The sequence below is a fragment of the Anopheles stephensi genome, chromosome 3 (assembly GCF_013141755.1).
Source record: "Anopheles stephensi strain Indian chromosome 3, UCI_ANSTEP_V1.0, whole genome shotgun sequence".
NCBI classification, from domain to species: Eukaryota; Metazoa; Arthropoda; class Insecta; order Diptera; family Culicidae; genus Anopheles; species Anopheles stephensi.
Window position 1 is genome coordinate 10019558 of NC_050203.1, and position 25670 is coordinate 10045227.

General features: G+C 44.5%; 2 protein-coding genes across 5 annotated transcripts in view; one reads left to right on the forward strand and one right to left on the reverse strand.

Annotated features, from left to right (window-relative positions):
- Positions 1-690: 690 nt before the first annotated feature.
- On the reverse strand, positions 691-4676 carry LOC118513118 (protein henna). 2 transcript variants are annotated; one of them, XM_036058517.1, is made up of 4 exons: positions 4373-4676; positions 2046-2352; positions 1352-1974; positions 691-1287 (listed from the first exon to the last, which is right to left on the reverse strand). In XM_036058517.1, exons 1-4 carry the CDS (start codon positions 4400-4402, stop codon positions 901-903), a joined length of 1347 nt encoding a protein of 448 aa, XP_035914410.1. In that variant the 5' UTR covers positions 4403-4676; the 3' UTR covers positions 691-900. The 2 variants fall into 2 exon arrangements, with proteins under 2 accessions (XP_035914410.1, XP_035914411.1); XM_036058518.1 differs by lacking the exon at positions 4373-4676 and adding an exon at positions 3221-3561.
- A 1126-nt stretch (positions 4677-5802) lies between these two features.
- Positions 5803-25670, forward strand: part of LOC118513121 — a 99434-nt gene continuing 79566 nt past the window's right edge. For 2 of the 3 annotated variants that reach the window (XM_036058520.1, XM_036058523.1), the window contains exons 1-2: positions 5803-5945; positions 7453-8465. In XM_036058520.1, the coding sequence (XP_035914413.1) occupies positions 8399-8465 (67 nt within the window). In that variant the 5' untranslated portion in view covers positions 5803-5945; positions 7453-8398. The remainder of the gene's footprint in view (positions 5946-7452; positions 8466-25670) is intronic. The other variant, XM_036058521.1, reaches the window with a different exon arrangement.

Consider the following 25670-nt stretch of genomic DNA (forward strand, 5'->3'; position numbering starts at 1 on the left):
TACCCGTACAATATATTCCTGTTGCGCAATGATTATTTGTGGCGAACGACGAGTAATTAACCGTTTTGTCTACGTTTTAATGTAACACGTAAGAGTCATCAGCCCAACGGCCCCCTTCGTTCAAGAAGATGCGATAAGGGCTAATCAATATTTTGGGAGGCACGACCTGAAGAATGTGTTGTTGTTTGCTTTGCTTAGCTGGCGTATCAAATTGCACCACTTGTACCCAAAATAACATTCAATTTTTGATAACTTCTTTTCAGGAAAAATGTCCCCAGAAAAACAAGTGAAAATTGACAATTTCATTAAGAAAATTACCTGTCAATAGTGACAAATTGAATGTGCAGTAGCAACTACACCCTCTTTGTTGGACATTCAGAAGTGAAGACAACTTCACCAGAAGCAATCGGTGTAAAGCTAGAGCACGATAATCAGCCCCCCATGCTGACCTTGCGGCATCGGTTCCGCATGATCGCATTGCCAATTGGTCGAAACCGTGACACGGTGAAATCGCACTTTCGGCGTGATTATTATAAGCTTCTTTTTCGGGGTGAGTCGTGTGAGTCAAAAATAATCGTACCTAACCGAATCAGGTCAGATGGCCTTTGGGGTGGCGATGAGGTTGTTTTGGCAAATTGTGGCGTCTTACTTATTATCAGCATGCATCAGCGAGCGGGAAAACAAAGCCAGTTTCAGTACAAAGTGTGACAATTTATTTCACAGTTTGATTGTAACGCAAAACAAATTTGTTGAGAATAACGCTTAAGAACTAAAAGTTAAAAAAAAACAGAAACGATCTGCCCCTTTTACTTCGACAATCGAAACGCTTACGAAAAACTTAACTAATAAGCACCGGATATTGTACTCTGTATGGCCTCTAATGCACCGTCCTCTCCCTGCTTACAGCTTCTTGAACGCGTTCTGCAACACCTCGAACTCGTTGTGTATGTTGCGCATGAGGTTGGAGATTTGCGGCACCGAGTCCAGTATCTCGATGCTCTGCGTGTACGGATTGTACCGTACGCCGAACGGGCGGGGAATCGTGTTGGCGTAGTTGATCATCTTCTGGATCGCGTCCTCGAAGCTGTCGGACACGAAGTACACCGGCTGGTACTCGGTGATCGGATACTTTTGCTCGCACGTTTTGGCCGGATCGAACTCGCGCAGTTCCGGCTTGTCCGTGAGACAGTACTGAAGCTCGCCGAACGAGGAAAGTAGCCCGGCACCGTACGCCTTCAGCTCACCGTTCTGGCGGCACATACCGTACTCGACCGTAAACCAGAAGCACTGTAAAGGAAGGATGGGGAGATTAGTAAGCGGAACAAGCGCAAGGCCGAAACGGGTTACTCACGGTGGCCAACTTCTCGACAAACTCATCCGGCGCTCCCAGCGACGCTAATCCGATCTCCTGCGAGAACTGTGCGAAGGAAGCATCAGCAAACAGCGGTGCGTGTCCCAGCAGCTCGTGGCACACATCCGGCTCGGGAGTGTAAAGTGGCTTGCTCGGGTGCCGAATGTACTGCGTCGAGTGGAACACGCGGAACGCTAACCCAGCCAAAAAGTCACGCGACGAAAGCAATCCAGCCACCGGGCGCAGCGTAAATCCGGTACAATCCTTAAGGAAGTTTGAGACATCCTCCAGCTGGGGGATATTATCCTCACGATACCCACAGTTCTCAATCAGCAGCGGAAAGACGTGATTGTGTTCCCGACAGGCATGCGTCGGATAGAGCTTCGTAAGGTTACGGAACACCTCACGCCACGTTTTCGTTTCCTCCTCCGTGTAGTCCACGTGCGGTAACGGTTGTCCGTGCTTGTAGTTGAACGCAATGTCGGCAAAGTACTTGCGACGCTGGCGGTACTTTTCGTCCGTAAATCCGGGATGGTCTGAGTCGAGTTCGGCACCGTACGAAAGGATCTGATTGGCGAACCGATCCAGATCACGGATACGTCTCGGGAACCAGGGGACCGTTGCTGTTTGGGAGCAGGAACAGAAGCGGGTTAGTATCTGAGAACTCTGTGAGTGGATAGTAGTTGTATCGTACCTTCATTATCCTTATAATCCCGAGAGATAATGTTGAAGTAGTTACTCTTCTCCTGAATCGCTTCGATGGCCGGTCCGAGTGCTCCCCGCTTTCCATCGCACTCCACCATAAACTCGTAGCCCGGTCCACGGGTAGACGATCGGGACTCGATGTGCAGCAGATTCACACGATGATCGTCGAAGATCTTGAGCATCTTCGCCAACGCTCCCGCTTCCTCCATCTCGGGCGAGAAGATGAGGCACACGTTCTTCGCCTCGGCAGCATCGTGTCCTTCCATAATGTAGGAACCGCCTTCCTTAAGGGTGGGCTATTGGGTTTTGTTTTGTGAGCAGAAGACGTAGAGAAAAATGCGTATAAGCTTCTGTTGGCGAACAAGCTAGCCAGGAAGGATTGTAAAACACTGATCGCGAATTCGATCGCGTACTGATCGCGTGGGGTCGAAGAATGATGAAACAATCGCTCAAGATTACTGCGACATTTCGGAACCGTCTGAACCGCGGGTTGGGATTTTATGTCGTCATTCACCGTGTGGTTCTTATCATCGTGAAGTTGTTGCGGGTTCAATCGCTGACTTCAAAAAACGGAAGCAATTGTTGCAAAGTGTACATTACAGAGCGCGGACCCTTCTCCGAGGAACTCCCCGGACCGTGGTGGTGTCAGAGCACACGCCAAGTTCCAACCAGCGATCGAGTAGTGGGGGGGACAAACGAATCAGAAAACCTGTTCAGCGATTCATCATCATACCACCGGGTCTGACATTGACGGGTGATTGCACTTTGGTTGGTGGACAGTTTTTTTGTGTGTGTGTGCAGAGGATCGCTTCGAGCGGTCACTTTATGCAGTGAATGCGGAATCGAGCAGTACAATGCAACAAAAGGTTTCTTTTTTTCCTTCTGTGATTGTGACAGTGTGCTGGACCGAGGGGGAAAAGGGCACAGCAGGCATGTGCTACTTGGTCAAGCTAGGAAACTGGTTTTGTTGGGTGATTCCACTCGCAGGGGTTTTCTAAGTACATAATTACTACTTAAAGGCCCACCTCGGGGTGCATAATTTGTATGATCGAGACGCGATCGGTTCTAAATAAGCTCTCTCCTTCGTTAAGCGTTATCAGCCGGCCTAATCTGCAGACACTAAAGCGGATCGAGAATATTCGAGCAGCTGCTCGAATTACGTACCCCCTGTGATTCCTGCCGTCCGTACATGGTTGCTGTTTGTAGTTGGGATAGCTTTTACGATACGATTTAGGAACACTTTGAAGGAACACTTCAAAACACACACAGCTTAAACACACAAAGAAGCGATCACTTAAAACAGGCAACACTGTGGGGAAGTAGTTGCACCACCACGTAAAACACTTCTCAAGACCCGTACCGGCTTAAGCGGCTGTCCAGCTAGTAATGTACCGGCACGACACCAAGAAGGAAGCATTTAAATCGCGCTCGCCGTACACGAGCGATAGCGGAAGCGAGATCGAACGATCCTCCGGTGATCTCTGGCTCTGGCCGTACCACACATTTGTGTGTTAGATGGCGTCAAGGCTGATAAGCGGCCGTTACACGAACACGACCGATCGGCGATGGGTTCTTCACGCGACCGATCAAGCGCGAGATGTCCTGTTGCGCGTCACTTATAACTGCGTGCGTTATCGCGGACCTCTTGGAAAAAAAGGAGGTTACCGAACGACGTGAGTAAGACAACTTGAAGAGCAATCTGACACGCTGAACCACTAATTGGGCTACCGAAATCAGTCATCCCCGATTTGATATAGGTTTATCGGGACAGCGTCCTTATCATGAGCGGGTGAGTATGATTTTTTGTCTAACTAGACCTTTTGGACAAGGGTTCGACACCCAGGACAGGACCAATTAAAGATTCAATTACTGTGTTCACGTGCCACGCAATGCGCGTACGTGACCAAACTCCCGGCTGGTTACTGGGCGCGCTCGGTTCTCGATCAATCAAAGCATTAGGTTTATTTTCTAATATGCTGATAATACGAGGTGAGATGTTTGTTGCAGAAGGTTCAAACTCAGAAGTGTTGTCGGATGGTGTTTGCTTGTTTGTTTGCTACTTGTTTGTGTACTCCTCGCTGTCTACTGGGAAAAACTCACGTGTTGGATGGCAAATGAACGCTTTAAATCGATTGCGACCCGAGGATGATGAGGAAGAAGCTATTTTTTAAGTGAAAGTGAATTTTTGATGCAGTGAAAGGCAAATTATTATTCCAAATTATTCCAGCATAGAAAGCCAAGTCCCTCTTGTCGTTATAGCATCGAACAAAAAGATGGTGATGATTTTGAATCTATATTTTTTTGACTAGAAATTACCTTTTCCAGCTCTTGTTGCAATCGGTACATCGTCGATCGTTTTCAAACACTTGTTGTCACTTGTTGAACCAAAACAGAAATCCTCACTGTCTTAGAATAAGTTCACTTGACCTGAAAGTCCTTCTTAAGGTTTCGGCCAGCTGCGTCCACACCGCACGAAAGTAAAAGTCCAACTGAATCCGCCGTTCCGGTGTGTCCAACTGAAACTATCGAATCCGGTCACCATCCGGCTGGACGAGTGGCCTGCGGGAGTGGTGGGGTAACCCGTGCGGGAAGCTGTTATAGACCGACCCTGCTTGAAACTACTGCATCAGATAGTAACAAGATAGAGGTAGACGAAGGCTCGAAATGGTAATTAAAAAAAATGTGTACAGCTCCGATGACGCGCTCTAGATGCATCTAGAGGCAGTGCTGCCATCCTGTTGATGGAATGCAATTGCGCTGCGCGGTAGGAATTTTATTGCAACAACACCTGGCTGATACTGACACGCCACGTGTGTTAAATAGCTTGGGTTTGAGCTGGAGAACATGTGTTCCGGTGGGGGAGGCAGTAATGCTAATAGTGTCATTTAAATCACGCTTGCATACATTAAGGACGTTTTGTTTATTGTTAAAGGAGACATACAGAGGTGTGAGACAGTCACGTTTAGTTCGGTAGTTGGAAGTATAAGAGGAAATGTTACTAGAAATGGTTTTTAAGCCACCTAACGAGATTAGTTTTAGCAAATTTTGCGTATTCATATCAATATTCCAGCCGTTTATTTCAAAACTGGTTTTCACCATAGTGAGAAATGTGCTCGACAAGTGAGATGAGACTACTGGAAAGTGAGATGCTCGATTGCTTCCGTAGTTTCGCTACTGTCCACAGTGGCGCTAGTAGCCATATGAAGACGTTTGAAAAATCCGTTTTGTTTTACCGTGGTCAAAAATGATTTTGTTTAGTTAATTTTGGATGTTTTGTTACTTAATTATTGCAAACTCTTGAGTTAATATGTTTTTATAAAGAAAACTATTTAATTTAAAAAATATTAAGTCAGTTTGGAAATATTTTCTAGGTACCATTAAAGACTAACATAACTTGTTTTGATATAAACATTAATTTGTTAATTTGTTCAATTTGGGAAAAATCCTAAATAATATTGATGAAACTATGATTCAAACAAACTTTTGACAGTGCAAATATTGCTCTTATTCTCTATGGAATCTTTCTTTTACAATGCATACCTCAAATACCTTCTTTGGAGTTACTGAATTTATTTTTCCCTTAAGTATTTGATATAAATGTTTCATTATATTTAACACATTTAACAGATAAACATCTTTCGCTTGCCACCATTAACCACCCCAATCACCCACTGTGTATAGGCCACCAGCAAGAGCATGCGCATGCCGACCATCGCCATATGGAGGAGAATCGTTCAACTTGCCGTGGCTTCGCGACCGTGTCGGTTCGCACAGTTTCCGCCAGAAAGCCATTGCGCGATGAGGCACGCGTTCGACAGTGGTCCAGTGTCCAGTGTTACGGAATCAGCACCAGTGCTGTTGTTGTTGGTGAACGTTTAACGATTGCCCGGTAATAATCAGCAGGATCAGGCTGAATCCCCGCACCAAGCCGCAACTGACTGACCGGTGTTTAGTGCTCTCCGTACAAACAATAGCCCAACTACAACAAGGGGAAAATTAAACTAAAGTAATAAGTTGAGGAAGCAAAAAGAAAGAATAGGTTAAGATCACCATCGCCATCATCACCTTCATCCTCGGTCTATTATTAAAGCCATCATCTTCGGTTCCCCGTGGAGTTGTGCCATTCGAGACTGACCGGCGGAGTTTGTGTCTGTGTGTTTGTCTTTGTCTTCTTTCCTCCTACCAGTGTGCCCTTTCCGGAACACGTGAATTGTCCGTATGTGTGTGTGTGTGTGTGTGTGTGTGTGTGTGTGTGACTCGATCAAAAATCAACCGAAAAGACATCGCGTTCGCCTCGGTACCGAGTGCGGCCCGCTTAACAAAAATCCCCGGCAAAGCAAAAGTAGCCAACGGTTGTTCGGATTTCGGTAGCCGGCTCGTGCTGTCAGGATCGGCGGGAAGTTTTCTCCCAACGGTGAACAAATAACACAAAACAATCTACCTTTTCACCCCCTCCCTCTGTCCCCACTCCCCCCATTTCTCCTCCTTTTTTCCGGTCCATTTTCCAATCCCCCCAAGCTCACGATCGCATTGGGAATCGTAAAGGTTTTTCGTGTGCGAGAGCTCTTTCCCGGTTTTCGTATGCCTCCCTCTGTTTGAAGTTGGTCCGAGCGGCAAGCGAAACCGAAGGATGGAACCAAATTATAAGCAGTAGGACATACAATAAATGACCTTTTTTCCGCGTAGGTTTTGCGAGCGAAATCGGTGGGGTGAAATCGAATTCGTACCGTGGGCAAAAAAAAAAAAAACCCTCCGGAGGTTAACCATTACTGGAGAAGATCAAAGAAAACTCAAAGGCCCTGCTTTCGGTGACATTCGGTTTCATTATTATTAGTATTATTGTTGTAGCTTCGTTCGTATTAGAACACAAAAGAAAAAGGAAATCTGAAGGAAAATCTACCCCATTGTACAGCAAAGAGGAAGAAGTCGGAAAATTAAAGTTAAATTCAATTAAAATAATTAAATAGAGCGCGCGAGGTGCAGCAAACTTTCTAAACGCCATTACTCACACGAAGCAAATAAACAGGTCACATACACACACACACACACACACACACACACACACACACACACACACACACACATGAATAATATATTTTCATCCGAGCCGGAAAGGAATGAGATGCACCACCACACGTGCTCTGAAGGTGCATCCGTACTGATAGATGAGTAAATTAAATGAATTTCGCTTGCTCGAAGCAAACCCAAGCCAGGATTCTTCTGCCGGGAATTTCGAAGCAACCCAGAAAGAAAATGGCATGCATTTTTCAGGCAGCGAACGTGCTTTTCCCTGCCCGTGGATGCAGCTTTTAAAGGAAAATTTTATTGCTTCTTTTTCCCCCTATCTGTTTCTATCTATTTTCCTATTTTCTTCCTACCTTCTTATAACCATACAGAGCTGCTGTACGTACGGGCATGCATTGCCCACGATAAACATATCTCCGTGTGATTTCCACTGAGTGTGTGAGTGTGTCGTGCGAGTGTGTGAGTGGAAAAGAAAGCCGGTACGAACGTGCCAAGCCTATCATCTATCGAAGCAACTTCGAAGTGAGCAGAGCTAGTGAAGCAGCGTGTGCATCCATCGTGTGCACCATGTAGGTGGGAAAAGTTTCGCTAAGTAGGATTTTTCCAAGCCCCAAGTGAAAACCCGGAAAAAGGTGTCTGTTTGGTGGGTGAAGAGAAAAAAAAGCGAATTGTGTGTGTGTGTGTGTGTGTGTGTGTGTTCTGGTGCACCGAGAGCGCGAGAGAAGCAAAATTGCGCCATTGCATCCTGAAAGTGCTGTGTGCGTGGTTAAGATCTAGCATTCATTGGTGTGTTTGACGGGGGGGATATGTGTGTGTAAAGGGAAATTAGGAAAGTGGTTCCGGTATTTGCATACACACACCAGGTAGAAGAAGCTTCCGGTTCGACTCGTGAACGAAACAACCCTAGCAACAGAGAAGGCACATCAGCTGATCTAGGCCCAGATCTAGTCATCTTGGATGCCCAAATATATTCGGGCCTAGAGAGGTCTGTGGTTGCTGAGTTGATTTATATTATTTGCTTCCCTTCTTTTCACCGGGCGTATCGTCAGCTGTGTGTGTGTGTGTGCCACTAGTGAAGTTCGTAATGAATGGTGGCTAGTGGAAGATCTTCACGAGTTTGAACCACGAACGACGACGACGACGGCATCATCGTGTTAAAGTTGGGCAAGATCTAGTCCAGCAAGAAAAAATCGCGCCAAAGGCAAAGAGAGGCAAAAAAACACACAAAAAACAACACCATCCAGGAGGAGGGAGGAGGGGTTTGTCCCTTTGGTTTTTAATGACGACAGCAAGGACGAAAGCAACCGAAACAACACCATGACGTTAAGGATAATACCGATCCTGCTCAGCGCGTCCGCTCTCATCCTGCTGGCGCTAAACTTTGGTAAGTATCGTTTGTTTTATTGAAGGGAGGACACACATACACACACAAAAAATACCGGCCACCTTCTACACGGTGCCGGTGGGAAGAAACTTGAATTTCCTGGGTGCTGTTTTTGCTGTTGAGGGAGAGGTGTTCTGTGCAAAGTGCGCCCGTTAAATAGCTCGAGCGGTGGAGCTGGCGGAAAACACTTCTTAAGAGGGAGGGTTTGAATTTTGTTTTACGTGAAGCGTAAAAATGGTTTAAGGTTTTTATGGACTACCAAAAAACCCCAACTCACTAAAGAAAAAAACCTGCAGGTTCATAAATTTACTCCGCTGGGAGATGGCCAGAGTTTGAGGCGGATTTTTTTTCCCCCGACTAGGTCCTCTCGTCCACTCCCTAAGGACATGCAATATTTCTTCAAGCGTCATGCTTTTTCACTCACGGTGTGTGGCTGTGTGTGCTGCAACTCGAAAAGTTCTGTTCCGCTTCCTGCCAGACGAAAAAAAAGTGTCATGACACACACAGAGAAAAACTTCGCCATTCTTTCTCATTTTAAAACACTAAGTACCCGCTCGGGCATGATCGTTAGTTGCTCTGTATTTGGGGGGATGGGGATGGGGAGGGGGAGGGGAACACATTAGGGAGAGGTGGGGGAACATTATGTACACACACACACACACACACACACACACACACACACACACGCGAATTCCAGTTTCATGCACGCCTGTCTGCCCATACTATAACACACTGTAAGCGTAAGGGATATTGTTCCAGACAGTTGGAAGTCAATTCAATTTTTGGACATTGCACTTTACTAAAAGTAATACCCCTGCGAGGTAGGAAAAGGTAGCCTAAGCGGGGGTGGGGTGCTAAGTGCATGAAAGTCGCTTGTGAAAAGCTGTGAAAATAGTGTAGAAATGAAACGTTGCGTTAAAGTTTGGATGTAAATTCGGGCGATATTTTGAGGAGGAAGTTGTGTTCGCAATTTCCTGTGGAATCATTTACGTTAGCTACTTTTCTATGGAATTGTTTGCAAATACAGTACCGAGACGAAAGTTATCAATCTGAAGGCAATTAGTGATGGAATATGAAGTGATGGACGATGGACAATTGCAGCAACGAGGACTCTTAGATCTTCAGACTCTTTGTATGATGATGCTTATAAATGACAAGGACTCTTTGTAGATACGACTTCGTAACAGGCTCCTTGGATAAGGTCACTTGGATGAGGTCCTATGGACGAGGCCTCTTGAACTAAGGCCCTAGGACTAGAACCCTTAGAGCAGACATGTTGAACTAGGCTCATTGAAAGAGGCCCGTTGGATGAGGCTCCTTGGCTTCTAGTCTCTTGAACGAGGCCCCTTGAACGTAGCCCCTTGGACGAGGCCCCTAGGACAAGGCCTGTTGGAAGAGGCCCTTTGGACGAGGCCTGTTGGACGAGGCCCCTTGGACGAGGCCCCTTGGGCGAGACCCCGTGGGCGAGGCCTTTTGGACGAAGCCTGTTGGACTAGACTTCTTGAAGGAAGCTTCGTTGAAGGGACAACTTCGATGAAGGGCCTTATATGATATGGCCCCTTGGATGGGGCACCTTGGACCAGGCTCTTTGAAGAAGGGAACGAGGTCTCTTAAATAAGGCTCGTTAGATGAGGCTTCTTGGACGAAGCCCCTTTGAATGAGTTCCCTTGGATGAGACTCCTTGGACGCAGCTGTTTGGAGTAGGCTGTTTGAAGTAGGCCCTTCGATGAGACCCCTAGGACGAGGCCCCTTAGATATGGCCGCTGGGATCAGGCGCTTAGCATGGACTAGGACTAGATAGACATGGACTAGAATAGATCCAAAAGGCCTTGTCCAATGGGTCTCGAACAGGGGGCCTCATTCAAGAGGCCTCGTCCCATTTAACCTTAATTATATCATTTAAAGGACACTTGTTCAAAATAACTCTTAGCAGTAACTTGTCGTAGTAGTTTATCATTTTTATTACTTTCGTGTTTAGTAAGAAGTCCAGACCAGTTCTGTAGTTCGTCGAGGGACTTTAATATATTTGGAATGATTTCGCTCTGAATTATGGTTTAGGGAATAAAAAGAAGTAGTTTTGATGAGCTGTAAAAACTTCGTTGGATAACTCGATTTAGTGTGAAACTTTAAACTTCGTTTTTTTTTAAAGTCAATATCAAACCATACTAGCCTTCACAAGCGCAGCATAATGAGCAAAGGAAACGGACTTCCACCCAACAGTGTAAGATATTTGAAAAGTATGCTGGCAAGATAAAAGCGACCAAAAACCGTGGGGGGAAGAAAAATTGCATCGAGCGACAACAAAAAAAGAGCGAATCCTCTTCCCAACCCGGGGATGGACACTGGTCGGGTTACTCGACATCATTTAACCCACGGACCCAAGCCCAACCGCATCCCGAGCGTGGGCCGTCTAAGCCCGTCGCACTTGGCCGGTGTAATTTTCTCTCATTCTTTTCACTTTTGCAACCCTCCGTGATGGTTGCTTTCATTTATGTCTGAGATGAACATTAATTAAAGTGAACTTTTTACTTCATCACCCCGGTCTTCCACTCGTTGGGCCTTGGGACCCCACTTTAAGCAGGTCCCGTAGCACGAACTGATTCTGACAGACCGAGAGAGAGAGAGCAACAATAAAAAAACAGTTCCCATTCCATCCCGCTAGGGGATGCTTGCGTTAATTTTCACCACACTTTTGTGCAGCGGTCGCGGTTCACGGTTCACGCAAGCCTCGGAACCGCGGATGTGCAATTTAGAAGGCTGAGAGCGAGCCGCTCCACTCTGCGAAGAGGGACCCGCGCGGACCGGTGTTTGACGCTGCAGTGACAGGCCGGATACAGCTCGGGTCTGTTGTGTTCAGCCTTTTTTGCTTCCTCCTCCACCCTGTTTTGTAACTGTTTTCGTTTTCATTTTAACTTTGGTCCGTCCGGGAGCAATTAATGTTTCCACCGACGTTAGTGTTGATCTAATGAGCGTTCCAGAAAATGGGAAAACTTTTTGACGCGTGTTATGATTGTTTTTCCTTTCGCTTTACCTAAGCTCTCGTCCTAGGCGCTCGTTTGTGCGTGGAATAATCGTGGAGAGTGTTTAATTTTTCAACGTCCAACAATGGAAAATTCATTGAGCGAAGGGAGGAATTGCAACACGTTTTCACGCGGTTCACGGTAGGACTCTGCTGCAGGACATAAGCGTGCCAAATGCAGTGGTGTTTTAGCAAAATTAATCTTCTGTAAATAATAAAATTGAAGCAAAAAGACCGACCCCAACGTAGCTGCTGCTAACGTTGGTTCATCGGTTCTAGCCTCATGACACGTGTCGGTGAAGTGTGGAATTAGGGGAAACATTTTAAAAGTTAAAGGTTGTCGCTTTGAGCGATTTATAACAAGCGCAAGCTCTCCTATGAACAACAAACAACGGGAGAACTTTTTGAATCTAAAATTTTCGGAAAATATTCATTGTACTAATTTTTAGCTGATGTTTTAGGTGGATTGAACTTCCCGAAACTATAAAATTCAGTTTTTTGTAGAGGTTTCATTTCTGTAGAGTCATGTGGATTAAGTAATCTCTCCGTTAAAGCAGTCATTTGGAACAGATTTTGTTGCAAACAGATCAGGAGTCCGATCATATTAGTTTATTCGACTGACAAGATACGATGGAAGGATTCTGAATACTACTTCTAGATATTGAGATTTTGGACCCACTCGTCCGAGATATCCTTGGGGCTTCAAAATCCTTCAGACCATTTTTTATGATGACTGATGTTAAGTTTGGCCAGGGTTTATGCTTCCGAGGCTTATACTCCCTGATTTACTTCTTAGGCTTTACAACCGCTTCGGGGTCTTTGCCTGCTACAACAATCCTCAATACTGCTCACGGTTTAGCGCCGTCGCCTGTCAGTGTTTTATACCGATCGTTCTAACAAACTTATCAACGTCGTCATTCCATCTAAACTTGAGCCTACCACGCCTCCTATATCCATGTGGGAGGCCTAAAAGGTCTTTACGGACTGGGTCGTTCGGTGATATTTGCATTACATGACCAGCACACCGGACCCTGGACCGATCATAGTGAGATCACCGTACAGCTCTTCCACTCGAATGCGGTCCATGTCTCAGAAGTGTACGTCAGCAGTGGGACTATAAATGTTTTATATAGGCTCAGCCTCGTCAGTCGCGACAGATATTTTGAGTGGAGAAGTTTCCTCAGGCAGGCTTTAGAGTCTTAATTCTATGAAGTAAAAGCGATGAGCATCTCCTAGAATTTCAGTATATTTTTCGAATAAGATCTGTGAAAAATTTTCCAAGTCCTATAACTACTTCTTCTGATTTGGCACTACAACCTCGAGAGATCTCGGCCCGGCATTGGATATTCAGTCTTGCGTACGATAAGGCGGTTTCTAAATGGGATTTGAACTGTGGTCCTGCCGTGTGAAGACCGGCGCCACAATGAGCTCGGCCACCAGTTCGTCCCAAGTCACATATAGCTAGCTTCATTTGACTCTCTCAGTGCAAGAGATGGATTGTAGATGACCCTGACTAAGGTTTGTTGAAGCATGGGTTCTTAACTATTCCAACAATCCTGATAAACCTGATCGCAATTTTGATTGTTTCTGTGTATTTCTTCTTTGGACGTGTTGACGTATAAAACTTTATTTAATTTTCTGTTGAAGACTCCTCATTGATTTCATACCGAGAATACTGTTCCTCCTACCCTACCCATCTCATCTATTTTAAATATCTCTCATAACCCCCAAACGTCAATATTTGAATTGTTTACACGTGTTTCTATTGCGGTACATCGATTGTGTTAGGGGACAAACAAAAAACAGAAATCTGTCACCGAAAGAGTTTTCCCGTTCGCCGGTGGGAATGAAACGTTCAGTTCGGTACAGCTTAACGTTTGCTTCCCTAAAGCTATCGTCCCTTGGGGCAAGAACTCCACTACGACAAAGTTTGCCGTTGTCTATGGTGAAAATCTTCAACTTGTTCCGCTGCGGTAAGAATAATTTGGGAAAGCCGAAAAGCAGCACCGTCCTCGTTCTCGTTTTGCAAAATCGATACATTCGATAAGAAGCGAAAGCTGGAGACTCGTGGACGGAATTGGGGCGGCAAACTGCAGTTAAATTCTTTGCAACAAAGTTGAACATTCGGTAATTAAATTTATCGTACGAGAAAGCGGCCACCGTCACTGATCTCAGGGCGTGGTGCAGTTTAACGTTTCATCACGGTTTGGTGCATTGGTAGAACCCCGTGGCAGACTTTTTCCCGGGTGCAGGACGATTGCACCGGAGGAATGCGATAGAAACGAGTTATTTTAAGGTTATTATTATTTTTCAATTCTCTCGCGGCCACCATTTTTCACGTCGATTGCAACGGCGCTTTCGATAAGCGATTCAATGCATTTCGAAACAAACCCTTTTCTCTCATACCCGAACCGTGTGCAGTGCGAGTGGAGGGGTGAAGAAGAAATTGATTGAAAAAGTTCGCCCTAACCTTTGATGTACGGTACACGGGGTTGGTATGGTTAGGGAAATGGCCTTCTCGAACCGGATAACTTTTCCTTCGAGATACTCTTGCGCCTTTTGGCCGCTCGCTCTCTTATTCGACATAAAAATAAAGTGTGAGTTGGAGATTGGATGAAAAAATTGAACCATGTCTCACCGAGAGTAGTGCATTTATTGACGGCTGTTTCGTCGGAATGAGCTTGTTTTTAGCCTTTAGTTTTTTTACATTTCATGGTGATGATTTCGATCGATTATTTATTGAAGTGTAGCAGCAGAACAGTTTCTTCCCATCATTGTAGCCATTTATGCAAAGTGAAGTGAAGCATAGATAAAACCAGAAAAGCATAGAAAGAAGCAGAGGGGGGAAAACAAAAGCGACAACGACAACGATGCAGCTATTCTGATGAAATTAAATTTCCAGGAAACATAAGAACAAAAATCAATTTTGCATGGGACAATGTTTTGATTTAAAAGGCAGCTCGAGCTCGGTGGTTCTTGGGAAAGCGTCTTGAATTTCGCAGGCATGACGCAGGCCGACGTTACAGAGCGAGAAATAATTCAATAGAAAAATCCTGCCCTGTGTATAGGATAGCACGCATTGCGTATTTGAAGACTTTTCCCAGGCAACGATTTCTGTTGAATGATGGCCGAAAGCCTTCAAGGCGCCTCGTGTCCAGTTGATGCTTTAACCTTCGGTTTACCTTTGATGAGTTGACAGAGTCGTCAGGCCGATTGAACGCATAATTTGATTTTGTAGCAACCACTGTTCTCTGGCGAAAGGAATTTATCAAATATTATAAAAAGCCGAAGTAATTTAGCTGTAATTTGAGAAGTAATTTGATTCCGGAAAGTAGAGTTAGAGTAACCAATTTTATAAATGTTGAAAAATGCTGGGACTCAGGCTATTCTAGAGTTCCAAGAGTTTTGAGTATTGTTGAGGATAGAGTTCCCCCTAGACACTGAATTCATTTTAAAAACTATGTCTGACAAGGGTTCTTTTCAATAGAAGCCGGCCCACTCAAGGACCACTAGAGCTCAGCAAAACAAGCCATTTGGAGCCACAGAGCTGAGCTCGTTGACCGATTCATTTTTTACTGAGCGTTTTATCCAGAAGCTTTTTACTCCAGGAGCTAGTGTAGAGCAAAAAGAGAGAGCTGAATCCTGTTTAATTTATAGCATGCACTAGGTCGGTGCTTTGTTCCCGGTTCCCTTTGCTCATTGTCCAAGCACCACGGCTTACTTACGGCTTACTTATGCACGAGTGGGCGATTGCTCGATGCTCAATCGGAAAAGAATTTCCAATGCTGTTGATTCGAGCTCCTGTTCGATGCTCATGGTGCTTGACGTTACTTTTGAAGTGCTCCGTAGTGCTGTGGAGTTGCAGAGGAATGCCATCACAACACAACTGTCCAAGTAGGGTTGACCGAAGATGAATGGTAATATGTGTCCGGTGGTTAAGTATTCAATACACCTAGTGAAGGTTTCCAGGTCTATTTAAGACCTATCAAAAAAGTTTATTTGAGCAGCAGAAAGGTTTGGAGATAAGTAATTAAACAGTTTTTCTGAAGCACTTTTAACCCGTTTGTTTTTTTCCCCCTTTAGGACATCGGACATTTGAGGACACAGTCGAACTCATCTCAGCAAAACTTTATCGGGCAGCACTTATCGATAAGCCCGTTTCAGAAGCTTGCTAGCTCGTTCAGAAATTCCTGTGCTTCATTCCATTTTAGCACACATTAAGCTTAAGCACTGTTAGGTTTCGGTGCAAAAGTCATCGGACGAGTGAACTTTTCGGAAAGTGTCGTAGAAAACATTGCGTCGTGTCCTCACCTCATCGAATCGAGGTTGCTACCTAAGGCGCTTCGCAAGCTTGTCGGCTTAGAATTCGGTTGCTCGTTTGATTCCAATATCTGATGGTAAGGGGGGCTTTGAATGGTGTGAAAAGTTGTCATTGAACGCTTCAGGACTCTCTCTCCCTCTCTCTGCTTAGCTCTATCTTTCGATGTTTGCATGAAGTTTTAAGTAACTTTAATTGGATTACCATTCGCTTCCGAGTGCGCTCTCTCTCTCTCTTTCTTTATTTCAAATAGATATATTTAAAAGTAATCCTGACAAAAAAACGTTGGACAGCTACAGAAAGAAAAACGAGCAACAAGGAGAAAAAGGGGAAAAGTTAGTGGTTTAAAAGCCCCTGGACGCAGGCAGCACTTGCGAGCATGAAATCCAACAAAATCTTGAAACACTTTGCCCCGGGGCACAGATTAGCGTTGGGATTTACTGTTTTCCTTTTTTCACTCTCTGTTTGAGTGTGTAAATTGAATAAGGGGTTTTTCTGTAAAATAGAGAGAGAGAGAGAGAGAGAGAGAGAGAGAGAGAAGCGAGTTGAAACGCTCCTGGCCGGAACCATTGACAGGGCATTAGGATGAACAATTAAATTCTTAGCATAATCCCACAAAGCTGCCAAACCGGGCGCTCACTCCTCGATTTTCTCATCCTCCTGCACCAACCAACCGTCGGGTTGGTTGGGTGCAAAATTCTTAAAATGTTTATACCACTGTCGAGAAGCATTCGGTTTGTAATCCGGTTCGAACCGGCCCGAACCCGGTCTGGTGGGTCCCGACCCTCCTCGGCTCGCTCGGTTGCTGGCCGGAGAGCGATGAAATTTCACCGTTGATTAATTTTTGCTTTAATTCGCTCGTTCCTTTGATTTTGCGCTGCCAGAAGTCCAGATTTTGATCCTCGCTCTATCTGTGTCTGTCGGTGTGGCTTTTGCGGCGTGTGTAGCACGAAATGAAGCAAAATGGCATTCGAGTTCCGTTGGTGAAATTGTGAATGCGGAAGCGATGCCGGCCGCCCGATTGTGAGGTTATGTAAGCTTTTGGTAAAAACATAGAAAGTCAAAAATTCCACCCGTTCCTCAGCAGGCAATCGGACGACCGGTGCTTCAGTTCGTCGGCGGTGGCAGAGCAAACGGGTAAACAAAAAATGGTAAAATAATCTTCCCGGGCAGGCACCCGGCAGCAACAGCGCGCTGGAAGAGCTGGTGGAATCAGACGAACGAACCGCGTATCCATGGCAACGAGCGAAGTGAGCTGGTGGCGCGAGTGCTGGCAAGGATTTGGAATTCATGCGAAGGAAGTCAATTTGGGCGATTACGAACAATGACGGTTCCTGTCTTATCTTATCGTCAGTCCCGCGTCACCAATGACAGCTGAGTGACGAGTGAGTGAGAGAGAGAGAGAGAAAGACGACGACAGCATCCCCGAAACGGAAGCAGCGGAGCAGCATGGGGTTGCCGGGGGAGCATTAAAAAGGTAGAACAGGATGAAGCAGTGTACTTTGCACTTGATTTCTGCCCGTAGACTTACCGGGAACTGATTTGGAGAATCGAAATTGGTAATCTTGGCAGGGGTTTAGCGCTTCGGTCCCGAGAAATCGTGGGAAACACTCTCCAGGAACTGGATGGAGGAAGGGAGAGTTCTGTTTGAAGAAGTGTGCTTAAACGCGAGCAAACGAGTCCTCGGGACAAATTTTGGCCGAATGAACGACGAACGGCGAATTGTAGAGACGCCGGCGATATCTTACAAATGCGGTAGAGCGCCATTGGTTTGAATGCTTCAAACATCTCTCGAGAAGTTGACGATGGGGCCCGATAAAAGGACCGATAGAGGTAAGGATGGTGGTGTGGGTTTTTTTTCTCTCTCTCTCTCTCTCCAAAAAACGCTTCTCTGTAACGACGGGTCCAAAGCAGAACAGATGGTTGAGTATGCTGCTTACACGTGGGGTGATGATCGAATGTCATTCATGGGCTGACGGAAGGGGAAAGCTCTTGAAGGAGGGCGGTGAGGGTTTGAGTGGCGTCACGTTCGAGAGCTGGCACACACGCGTTAAGGGCATTGGGGAGCTCGCTTTCCTGTCGGGCGCAGAGATTGGTAGCGTTTGTCCATGGTCAATGTGTGCTTCACGTTGGTTCAGCTAATGTTCAGCTGCACGATGTTACAGATTCAATCTTTGAAGAGGTGCAAAAGTACCTACCCGTTGCTCCACCGAACAGTGCATCACTGAAACTCATTCACTTCGTAGGGTTTCCTGCGATGTCTTCATTTATGCTACCGTCTTGCTATCAGATGATGCAATGTCTTTATGTCTTTTAGAGTTCTAGTGCTTTGGAAGATGGGCGGTTAAGATAGTCGCAAGTATCGGAGGTTTTGGCTAATGCTGGTGAGGTTTTGTAAGCAGTATTTTATGAATGACCCAGCATGAATGAGGCCCTCCATTCAGAAAGATAATTATTGAGTATCCATCGTCAAGAGGTCTTAGTCAGCAATTTTCGGGCAAGCTCGACAAGACTTTCCAGGTAGTTCTGAATAGAGATTGGTGGACGGTTTAGATCTTATCGGTTAACTTATCTTTTATGCTAGAAAATGGCGCCAATTCTTCTCAATTATTTGGTCACCCAAATCAAGGGTCACCCAAATCGATGTTACTTGAGTCTGTTAGTTCAAGGACTAGTCCTTTCAAAGAAGCTCTTATATTTAATTTACTTAATATTATTTTTTCACGATAAAATTATCTCACCGACCTTCTCTTTTTATAAAGATTTAATAGCAGTAGAGTTATAGGATAGCTTATCAACAATTCACTGCCATAAGGATATCAGCAACAGAAGGAGAAATTGACTAAACCCACGGCAAATATTACTCCAGGGATTTTTAAAGATTCAAAGAGCATCAGTTTGTCCCACTTTATTCCCGATACACTTCACAATTTTTTAGGGATTCTTCCTGAAATTCCCGAAATTCAACGGTTTTAGGACATTTGCAAAGATACTCGAAAGGAATTGAAGGCTTTTCATGGGAATATTGGCACATTCACGTTTTCCTGGGATTGGGGATCTTGATTCTAGCATCCGATCCGGGACGAGTTGTTTGCTTTGATAAGTGCTTTGTCAACCAATAAATAAGAAAACATCTCTATTTATTCGTCTAACCATTCAGCACTCGGCAACCTGCTTCAAGCACTCCCATTGTTCTACTGTGCCCACGATAATATCATATTTCCCTCCCTCTCCTCATTGTCATAGTTATACCCGAGCGCGCTCTAACAATCATATCATTCATAACAATTCACCGAAAACAAAACACCAATCAGTCCACACAAAACAATCAAACGCAAACTGCATCTTCAGGCAGCGAGACAGAAAGCAGGAAGCTCGTGTCGCGTTCGACGCACGCTAAATTGCGCCCTGTCAGTTGTCTGTCAGTTTACTGCGAGTTGCCGCCGATGCCGTCCGGTGCCGTATCAGATTTCAATCAGCGATTGAGGAAATAAAAACTTGTCTTTCCTTCGCCGTATTGTGGCTTGACGTGGGTGACGGTGTCCCGTGGGTACGTGCAACAAATGGTCCCGGAAAGAAATTGCCTGTAACGCCGATAATTTAATGGTTGTTCAAGATGTGTTCGGAAGGTTTTTTTTGTGTGTGTGATGCGTTAAACTTTCTGACAGCATCAGTGAAGCCACTTCGCACACTCGCATCCCGCTCCACTCAAAGGTAATGGGGGCGAGTGAAGTGATGAGTGGTGGGAGAAGATCGGAGGGTTCCATTAGGTTCCTTGCGCGGGAGCGTCAGTGTCGCACATTTCATTTTTCGTCGTCGTTCAGTAATTGATCAAGTTGATACTTTTAAACTTCCCCGCGCTTCACGACCTCGAGCCCCCTGGTGCGGCATTGAATAGGTTTTGTGGATGTGGGAGCAACACCGCCCCTCCCTGCTGCTATTCAAATAACCTTCTTCAAGCAGCGCAACAAAAAAAGCAAACCGACTTCGACTTTGGAAGATGGAACGGTGCAATGAGGCAACAGCGCGAACGTTATGTTTGAGAAGGTTGCAAAAGGGAGCGTTTTTTTTTTGTTGGCAGTGAAAGACAGAAGACACACTGGAGAAGAAAAGAGAGAAAAAACACTGAAGTGAAGTTGCCTGTCGCTCAATTTATGATTCATCTTGGCAAGTGGCGGTGCGTGGAAAGCGTAGAGTGATGGAACGGTTGAGGAAAACAGGAAAGGGAAAATTGGTATAAAATGTGCGCTCGTGTCGAACACCAGCAATCAACCACACTTTCCATCTTCTTGCACGTTCTTTTCTGAACACACACATACAGTTACAATCGCAAAGACAAATACCTGACATTGGCTGACAGCTTTCTTCTCCCCCCCCCCCGTCCCGCCGATGGTTGATTCCACGAGAAGCGTACGTTCTATCAGCACATCATCATGAACATCAGGAACATCGGTACCTCGGCTTTTATCACCATTGCCGGTGACGCCGGCATGGTGATGATTATCGTAATGGAATGAAACTCTCAGGCAAAAGTGTGACACATATTGTGTGTGTGTTTGTGTGTGGTAGGAGTAAACAGTAAAAGTGTTCCAAGTGGTTGATGGAAAAGATTTTTCGTTCAGAAAACTATTTTTCTAATTGAAAAAGGGAATTGCTGTTAGTTAGGAAATAATTAAAAATAAGTTTTGTTTTCCATGAACTACCAGGCGCCTCCATTCGAAGTACCGGGCGTCTCCATAAGAAGTACAGGGCGTCTCCATTAGAGGAAGCTTTGCTTCATTTTTCAATTTTTGTTCTATTTTTTTCTTTTTTTTTCCTTTCTGCTCACTACAAGCGTTTTTCCCGTACTTGATACCACCACGAACCTCCCAATCACACCTAACCCGGAACGGAAACTGTCCTCGCTTCGCTGTACCGCTCTGCGTAGACCGGTGTGACAATTTTCCTCTCACACAAAGAAACATAATGTGTTTTGTGTGTGTGTGTGTGTTTTCTTATGAGGCAAAAACTGCGAGGGAAAATTCTTCAGACATAGTGGTGTCTTACTAACGGACCGGATGAACAAAGCAAGCAGCAGCAGCAGCACCAGAACTCAACACTTCAACATTGTTGTGCGGCATTGAGTGAAAAATGATGTCCAGTCCGTTGTCCTGCACTGCCTTGGACAGTGAACCGGAACCGGAACAAGTACGATCACAAGGTTTATGACACAGGCGAACGTGGTTAGGGAGGACCGGCGAGAGCGAAATCGTCTTTGTCTTTGACCTTACCCAACCGAAGGGTTCTGGCCAGGTTCAACACCGGGCTAACTGTCCGTTGTTATTTTTTTGTTCATGCTCATCTTTTTTCCCCTGCATTTCTTTGCACGCGCTGGACGATTGTAAAATGTGAAAATAATGCTCGCCGGTGTTGCGGAAAAGCGGTCCCGTTGGTTGGCGTCTTAGGCGATGAAAGGAAAGCGGTTTCTTTTGCCTGGTACGGTGCATATTTACCTGCCTACCACCTGTTTAAGCACGGTACAGCTCGATGACGAAGGTTCATTACATTGAAAGGATGTGCTATAATAGGGTTGAAGAACAAAAAAAAAAAAAAACACAATGAAAAGCAGGAAAAAAGAGTGCGGGTTTTCGGTTCGGTTAGCCCTCCCTAAAGCTCGACACCGCGTGCACGGCGTTGAGCACATCTGCAAGCTCCGTTTGTAACCGTTTATCCGCACCGCCCGCTCGCTAAGAAACATGACCCCACTGGCCTCGTTTTTTGCTAACTTGTGGGGTTCCTTGACATAAAGAAAAAGGCGGCTTTTTTGTGGCCCCCTGCCCCCGACTACAACCCCCCGTTTGACATTGTTTTGCTGCATAAGACTTCCACTCTCATTAACGCGTCTGCAGGGCGGTATTGTAAGATTTACTTCACCTCTCTTTTTCGTGGTTGTTGCTGCCGCTCTTGTTGGTGGTGTTGTACAATGGAAAGCTCTAATTATGATTTGAACAAGCAACCAGGGTGCTACCTGACGGGTTGAAAGTTTTGTTGCCGTGAGCCTATAATGAAGGAAAGTTTATAGAACGCATTGTGAGTGAAACAAAGGTGAAATGTATAGGTGAAAGGTTGTTTTTGTTTTGTCTTGGTCGGTGCACGTGGCTGAGCGGAAAAGAAACGCCTCAATGTTGTTAGGCACGTGGCAAGGATTGGAATGTTGACAGTTGTTTTGAGTTCCATTGTGTTTCCAACTTCGTTCGTTAAAGTAAATGGTGCTTTGTTGAGCTTTTTAGCTGATGTCACGTTGATTACTTTAAAGTATTTTAATTTTAACGACACAATTGATAAGGTTAGAAAAGAATAAGATTAGAAAGCTGCCTGGTAGCAGATGCGGCAGTGGCGAAGGTCTTCACACGGCTGGACCTGGGTTCGAATCCCATCTGGATCGTTCCGCCACTGCAAGGACTGACGATCCAACTATGCAGTATCAATAACATCAAGTAAGCGAGAAATCGCAGCCATGATCTTAAGAGTTTGTTAGGCCAAAGAAGAAGAAGAAGAAGAATTCAAATATAGTCAATTGTTTTAAGCCAATATTTGAAGCGCTTACAACAGTTTTTTTTAAAGTAATTACTTATGCTGTAAGGGTTTTTATTTTTATTTTTTTCACCCATTTTTATGAGTTTTCCCCCTTTTCAGTTTTTCCGCTTCGAATGCACTCCTTTCACAATCGAGTTGTCAAGTTTGCTCGTGAAGCTAGTTACGGCTTAACAATTTTGTCAGAGTGACGTTTTATTACGCTGTATAATCTCGCTTCATATAAACGTTATGGGAAGCACCCCTAGAAGATACAAAAAAGCTGGGAACCTGGTGCAACTTGATTTTTCCCCAAATGTTATATGCTGTAATCTTCCCCGTAAGGTAGCAGCCAGCCGTTGTTAATTCTGGGAAAGCTTCTCTTTTCTTTGCGGTGGTTAGTAACGCAATATTGTGAGTGGCCGTGCTTAAGGTGACACCTTCCGGTTATATTTCCGTTGATTGCAATTGCTCCCGTCCATCCACCGGCGGGGGAAAACCATTGCCGGTGCGGTTTTTTGCAGTACCCCCGAGAGTGCTCCGTTTTTTTTAATGCGAATGCAACGGGCCAGGAACGGATGTAGCAAAGATGAGATTGGTGTGGATGCTTTTTTCTCTCTCTCTTCATCTTTCCTTCCCACGACAAGCCCATCAAACGAAACGTTGTAAAACCAAACGAACTGAACGAGCTACGGGGTGTAAAAGCGAAAGGGACACAAGCGAATATAATCTCTCAAGCCCTCTCGCTCTCTCTTTCTCTCTTTTTTGCCTTTAATTCAACTCCCAGTTCCACCGCCACCCCTAAGCAGCATTTTTACAACACATCCTTCGTCGATTGAAACGGAACAACCCGGGCAAGCCTGGAAGGAAATGGGTCCCGCGGCAAGCGGCATTCCCGACCGCAGGACACGACCATAAAATTCGCTCATTGCTAGCACTTTTATATTTACTTTCCTTCATTTACTGCCCGTATTACAAGCGCAACAACAAAAACGAAGCCTGACGAAGGAACCCAAAAGCGTTTTGAACAATTTGGCGACAAGCCGTAACAACGCGCGATTGGATAGAGGAAGGAGCTGGTTGGGAGGTGCGATGCAAGGGGCGCAATCCTCAACCCCCCTCAAGCATCATTATTTCACGCCAAGGAATACGATCATCAAGTCGTAGGAAAAAAGGTGTGTGAGATAAAAAAAGAAACGCCGTGCGCTCCTTCGTTGACACTTTGGGCTCGCTGAGGGCGCTTGGCGCGCACACAACATTGCGCCCTACACAACAATAACGGGGAATGCAGATTCTTGACCGAGTTTACACTGCATTGTTTGTGCGCAAATGGATGCGATGGGTGAATAATTTAAATGTTTTACAGCATTCGTATAATGCTGCTGTTTAATGCGTGTAAAGTAGGGAAAGCAGTTAAAAAATCGATAAAAAATTCTCTTTAAGCTGTTGAGTGAAGTTGTAAGTGATAAATTTTACTGAGTAGAGGATAAAGGAAATAAAAAGAAAGGTAAAACGAAGTAATCTACAATAGATAATAAAATATTAATCTTCAACAACACGGGAAAAGCAAAGAAACAAACAAAAAGAAGATAATGTGGAAGTGGGAAATTTATTCTCGGTAATTTATTAAAGGAACATTAATTAAAAACTTACTGAAACATATTTGAAGCTCATCCCTTGTCCCACTTATTTAAATTAAAATAAGGGAAGCTCAACAGAACGTATGACATCACAAGCATAAAGCAGCCCCTTTCGAACGTGGTAAATTTACATGGCAGCAATGTAAGCTACACATTGTTTTGCCTCGGCTGAATAGTTGTAAGGACCATTGTACAACTCTGACTGGCCACCAGTGGTGGGGGTTAACATTCCAGGTAAGGACTGTGACCAACGTTTTCCAAACGATTGCCGTGTACCCCGAGTCACATGGGTCACTCACAGCTACAGCTAGAAGGCACTATCGAGTGGGAGGTAAAGTTTGACGTCAATTTCCTGGAAAATGGTTTCCGTTCGAAAACACCGTCCCGTCAGCAGGAACTATTTACAGCGAGCGGTGCAAATGGTGGACAAAAGCGAATGACACTTTTTGATTGGATCGGTTTAATTGTGTCAAACGTAAAACGGTTCAATGTTGAAGCGATTTCACTGAAGTTGGATTATTTTATTTTAATTATTTATTTTCGTACATTACGACGCATTGCTATCAATTTTGAGTAATTTTTATTAAAAACTTAAGAGTTTCTGTTTTTTGCGACAATCGATCCCTGTTTTGGGTCAATTTAATTTGAAAGCAAATCAATATTAAAAACTTTGCCTTATTTTTTATATAATTTTTTTTAAAAAGTTTTTGTAAGTTAAATTTTTTCGTTGATTGAGTGTTCAGTTGACAGTTTTCGAGTCGATAGACTTCAATCGCCTTTTTTGGGGTAATTTTTATATTCTTTTGCTTTGTGTGTTTTATACCCTTATATTGCTGGCAAATTCTCTATCATGCCAATAATATACAAATATTCTCATTTTAATTTTTTTATTTATATTTTAAGATTATTAATTTATTAACATAATCGATAATACCGTTTGTCTTTAATGAAATGGATGAAGATACAAAATAATAATCTATAATTCGCATCATTTATATCCGTGTATGCATGTTGCCTACATTTAGGGGCCTCGATTTATTTTGCATAAATTGTACAAAATACTGCATTTTTAATACTCGATTTTAACGGATGCAAACAATTATTTGATTTATTATTAAATAGAAAAAAGCGATCTATTGAATCACTTAATGTAAGTGGCATAAAAAACAGAAATTTAATATTAAAATTGTATTGCACATGCTCAACATCAACGGATAGCACTTTTTTCCCTCTCTCCTTCCGGTGTAAGTTTTTTCCTGTTCCTATGAAAATGGTGTGTAAAAATATCCTTTTTTCTTCCACTGGCCAACCGCCAACACCAGTAAGGGGAAAAAAAGGAAAACTTAAATTTCATTTGCTCTGATAGCAAATAATCACCGCCAGTGCAGACGATCCTAGAACGTTTTTTGCTCACCGCGCTCTAGGATGGAATGAGGATGGAAAAGCACCAATATTTACCCCCTTAAAACACACAAACACAGTTTCGCTTCATGATTCTTATGAAATATTAATAATAAATGCAACAGTTTCCATGCGGAAAGACAAAACAAGTGCTATAAAAAGTAACGGAACGCAACGGAACGCAACGACTGCAGCCGGTCCGATAAGACAATGAAAAGTTAGAACCAGTGGAAAGGTGGAAAATTTAGTTCCGGATGGAAACTTTTTTTTTTTAA

Bases quoted from the DNA above. Each gene is read 5' to 3' on its own strand.
- LOC118513118 (XM_036058517.1), bottom strand. From the start codon at position 4,402: ATGTACCGATTGCAACAAGAGCTGGAAAAG. The intron at 2,353-4,372 runs GTAATTTCTAGT...AAAACCCAATAG, and splicing joins TGCAACAAGAGCTGGAAAAG to CCCACCCTTAAGGAAGGCGG. The intron at 1,288-1,351 runs GTGAGTAACCCG...CTTCCTTTACAG, and splicing joins TTGTCGAGAAGTTGGCCACC to TGCTTCTGGTTTACGGTCGA.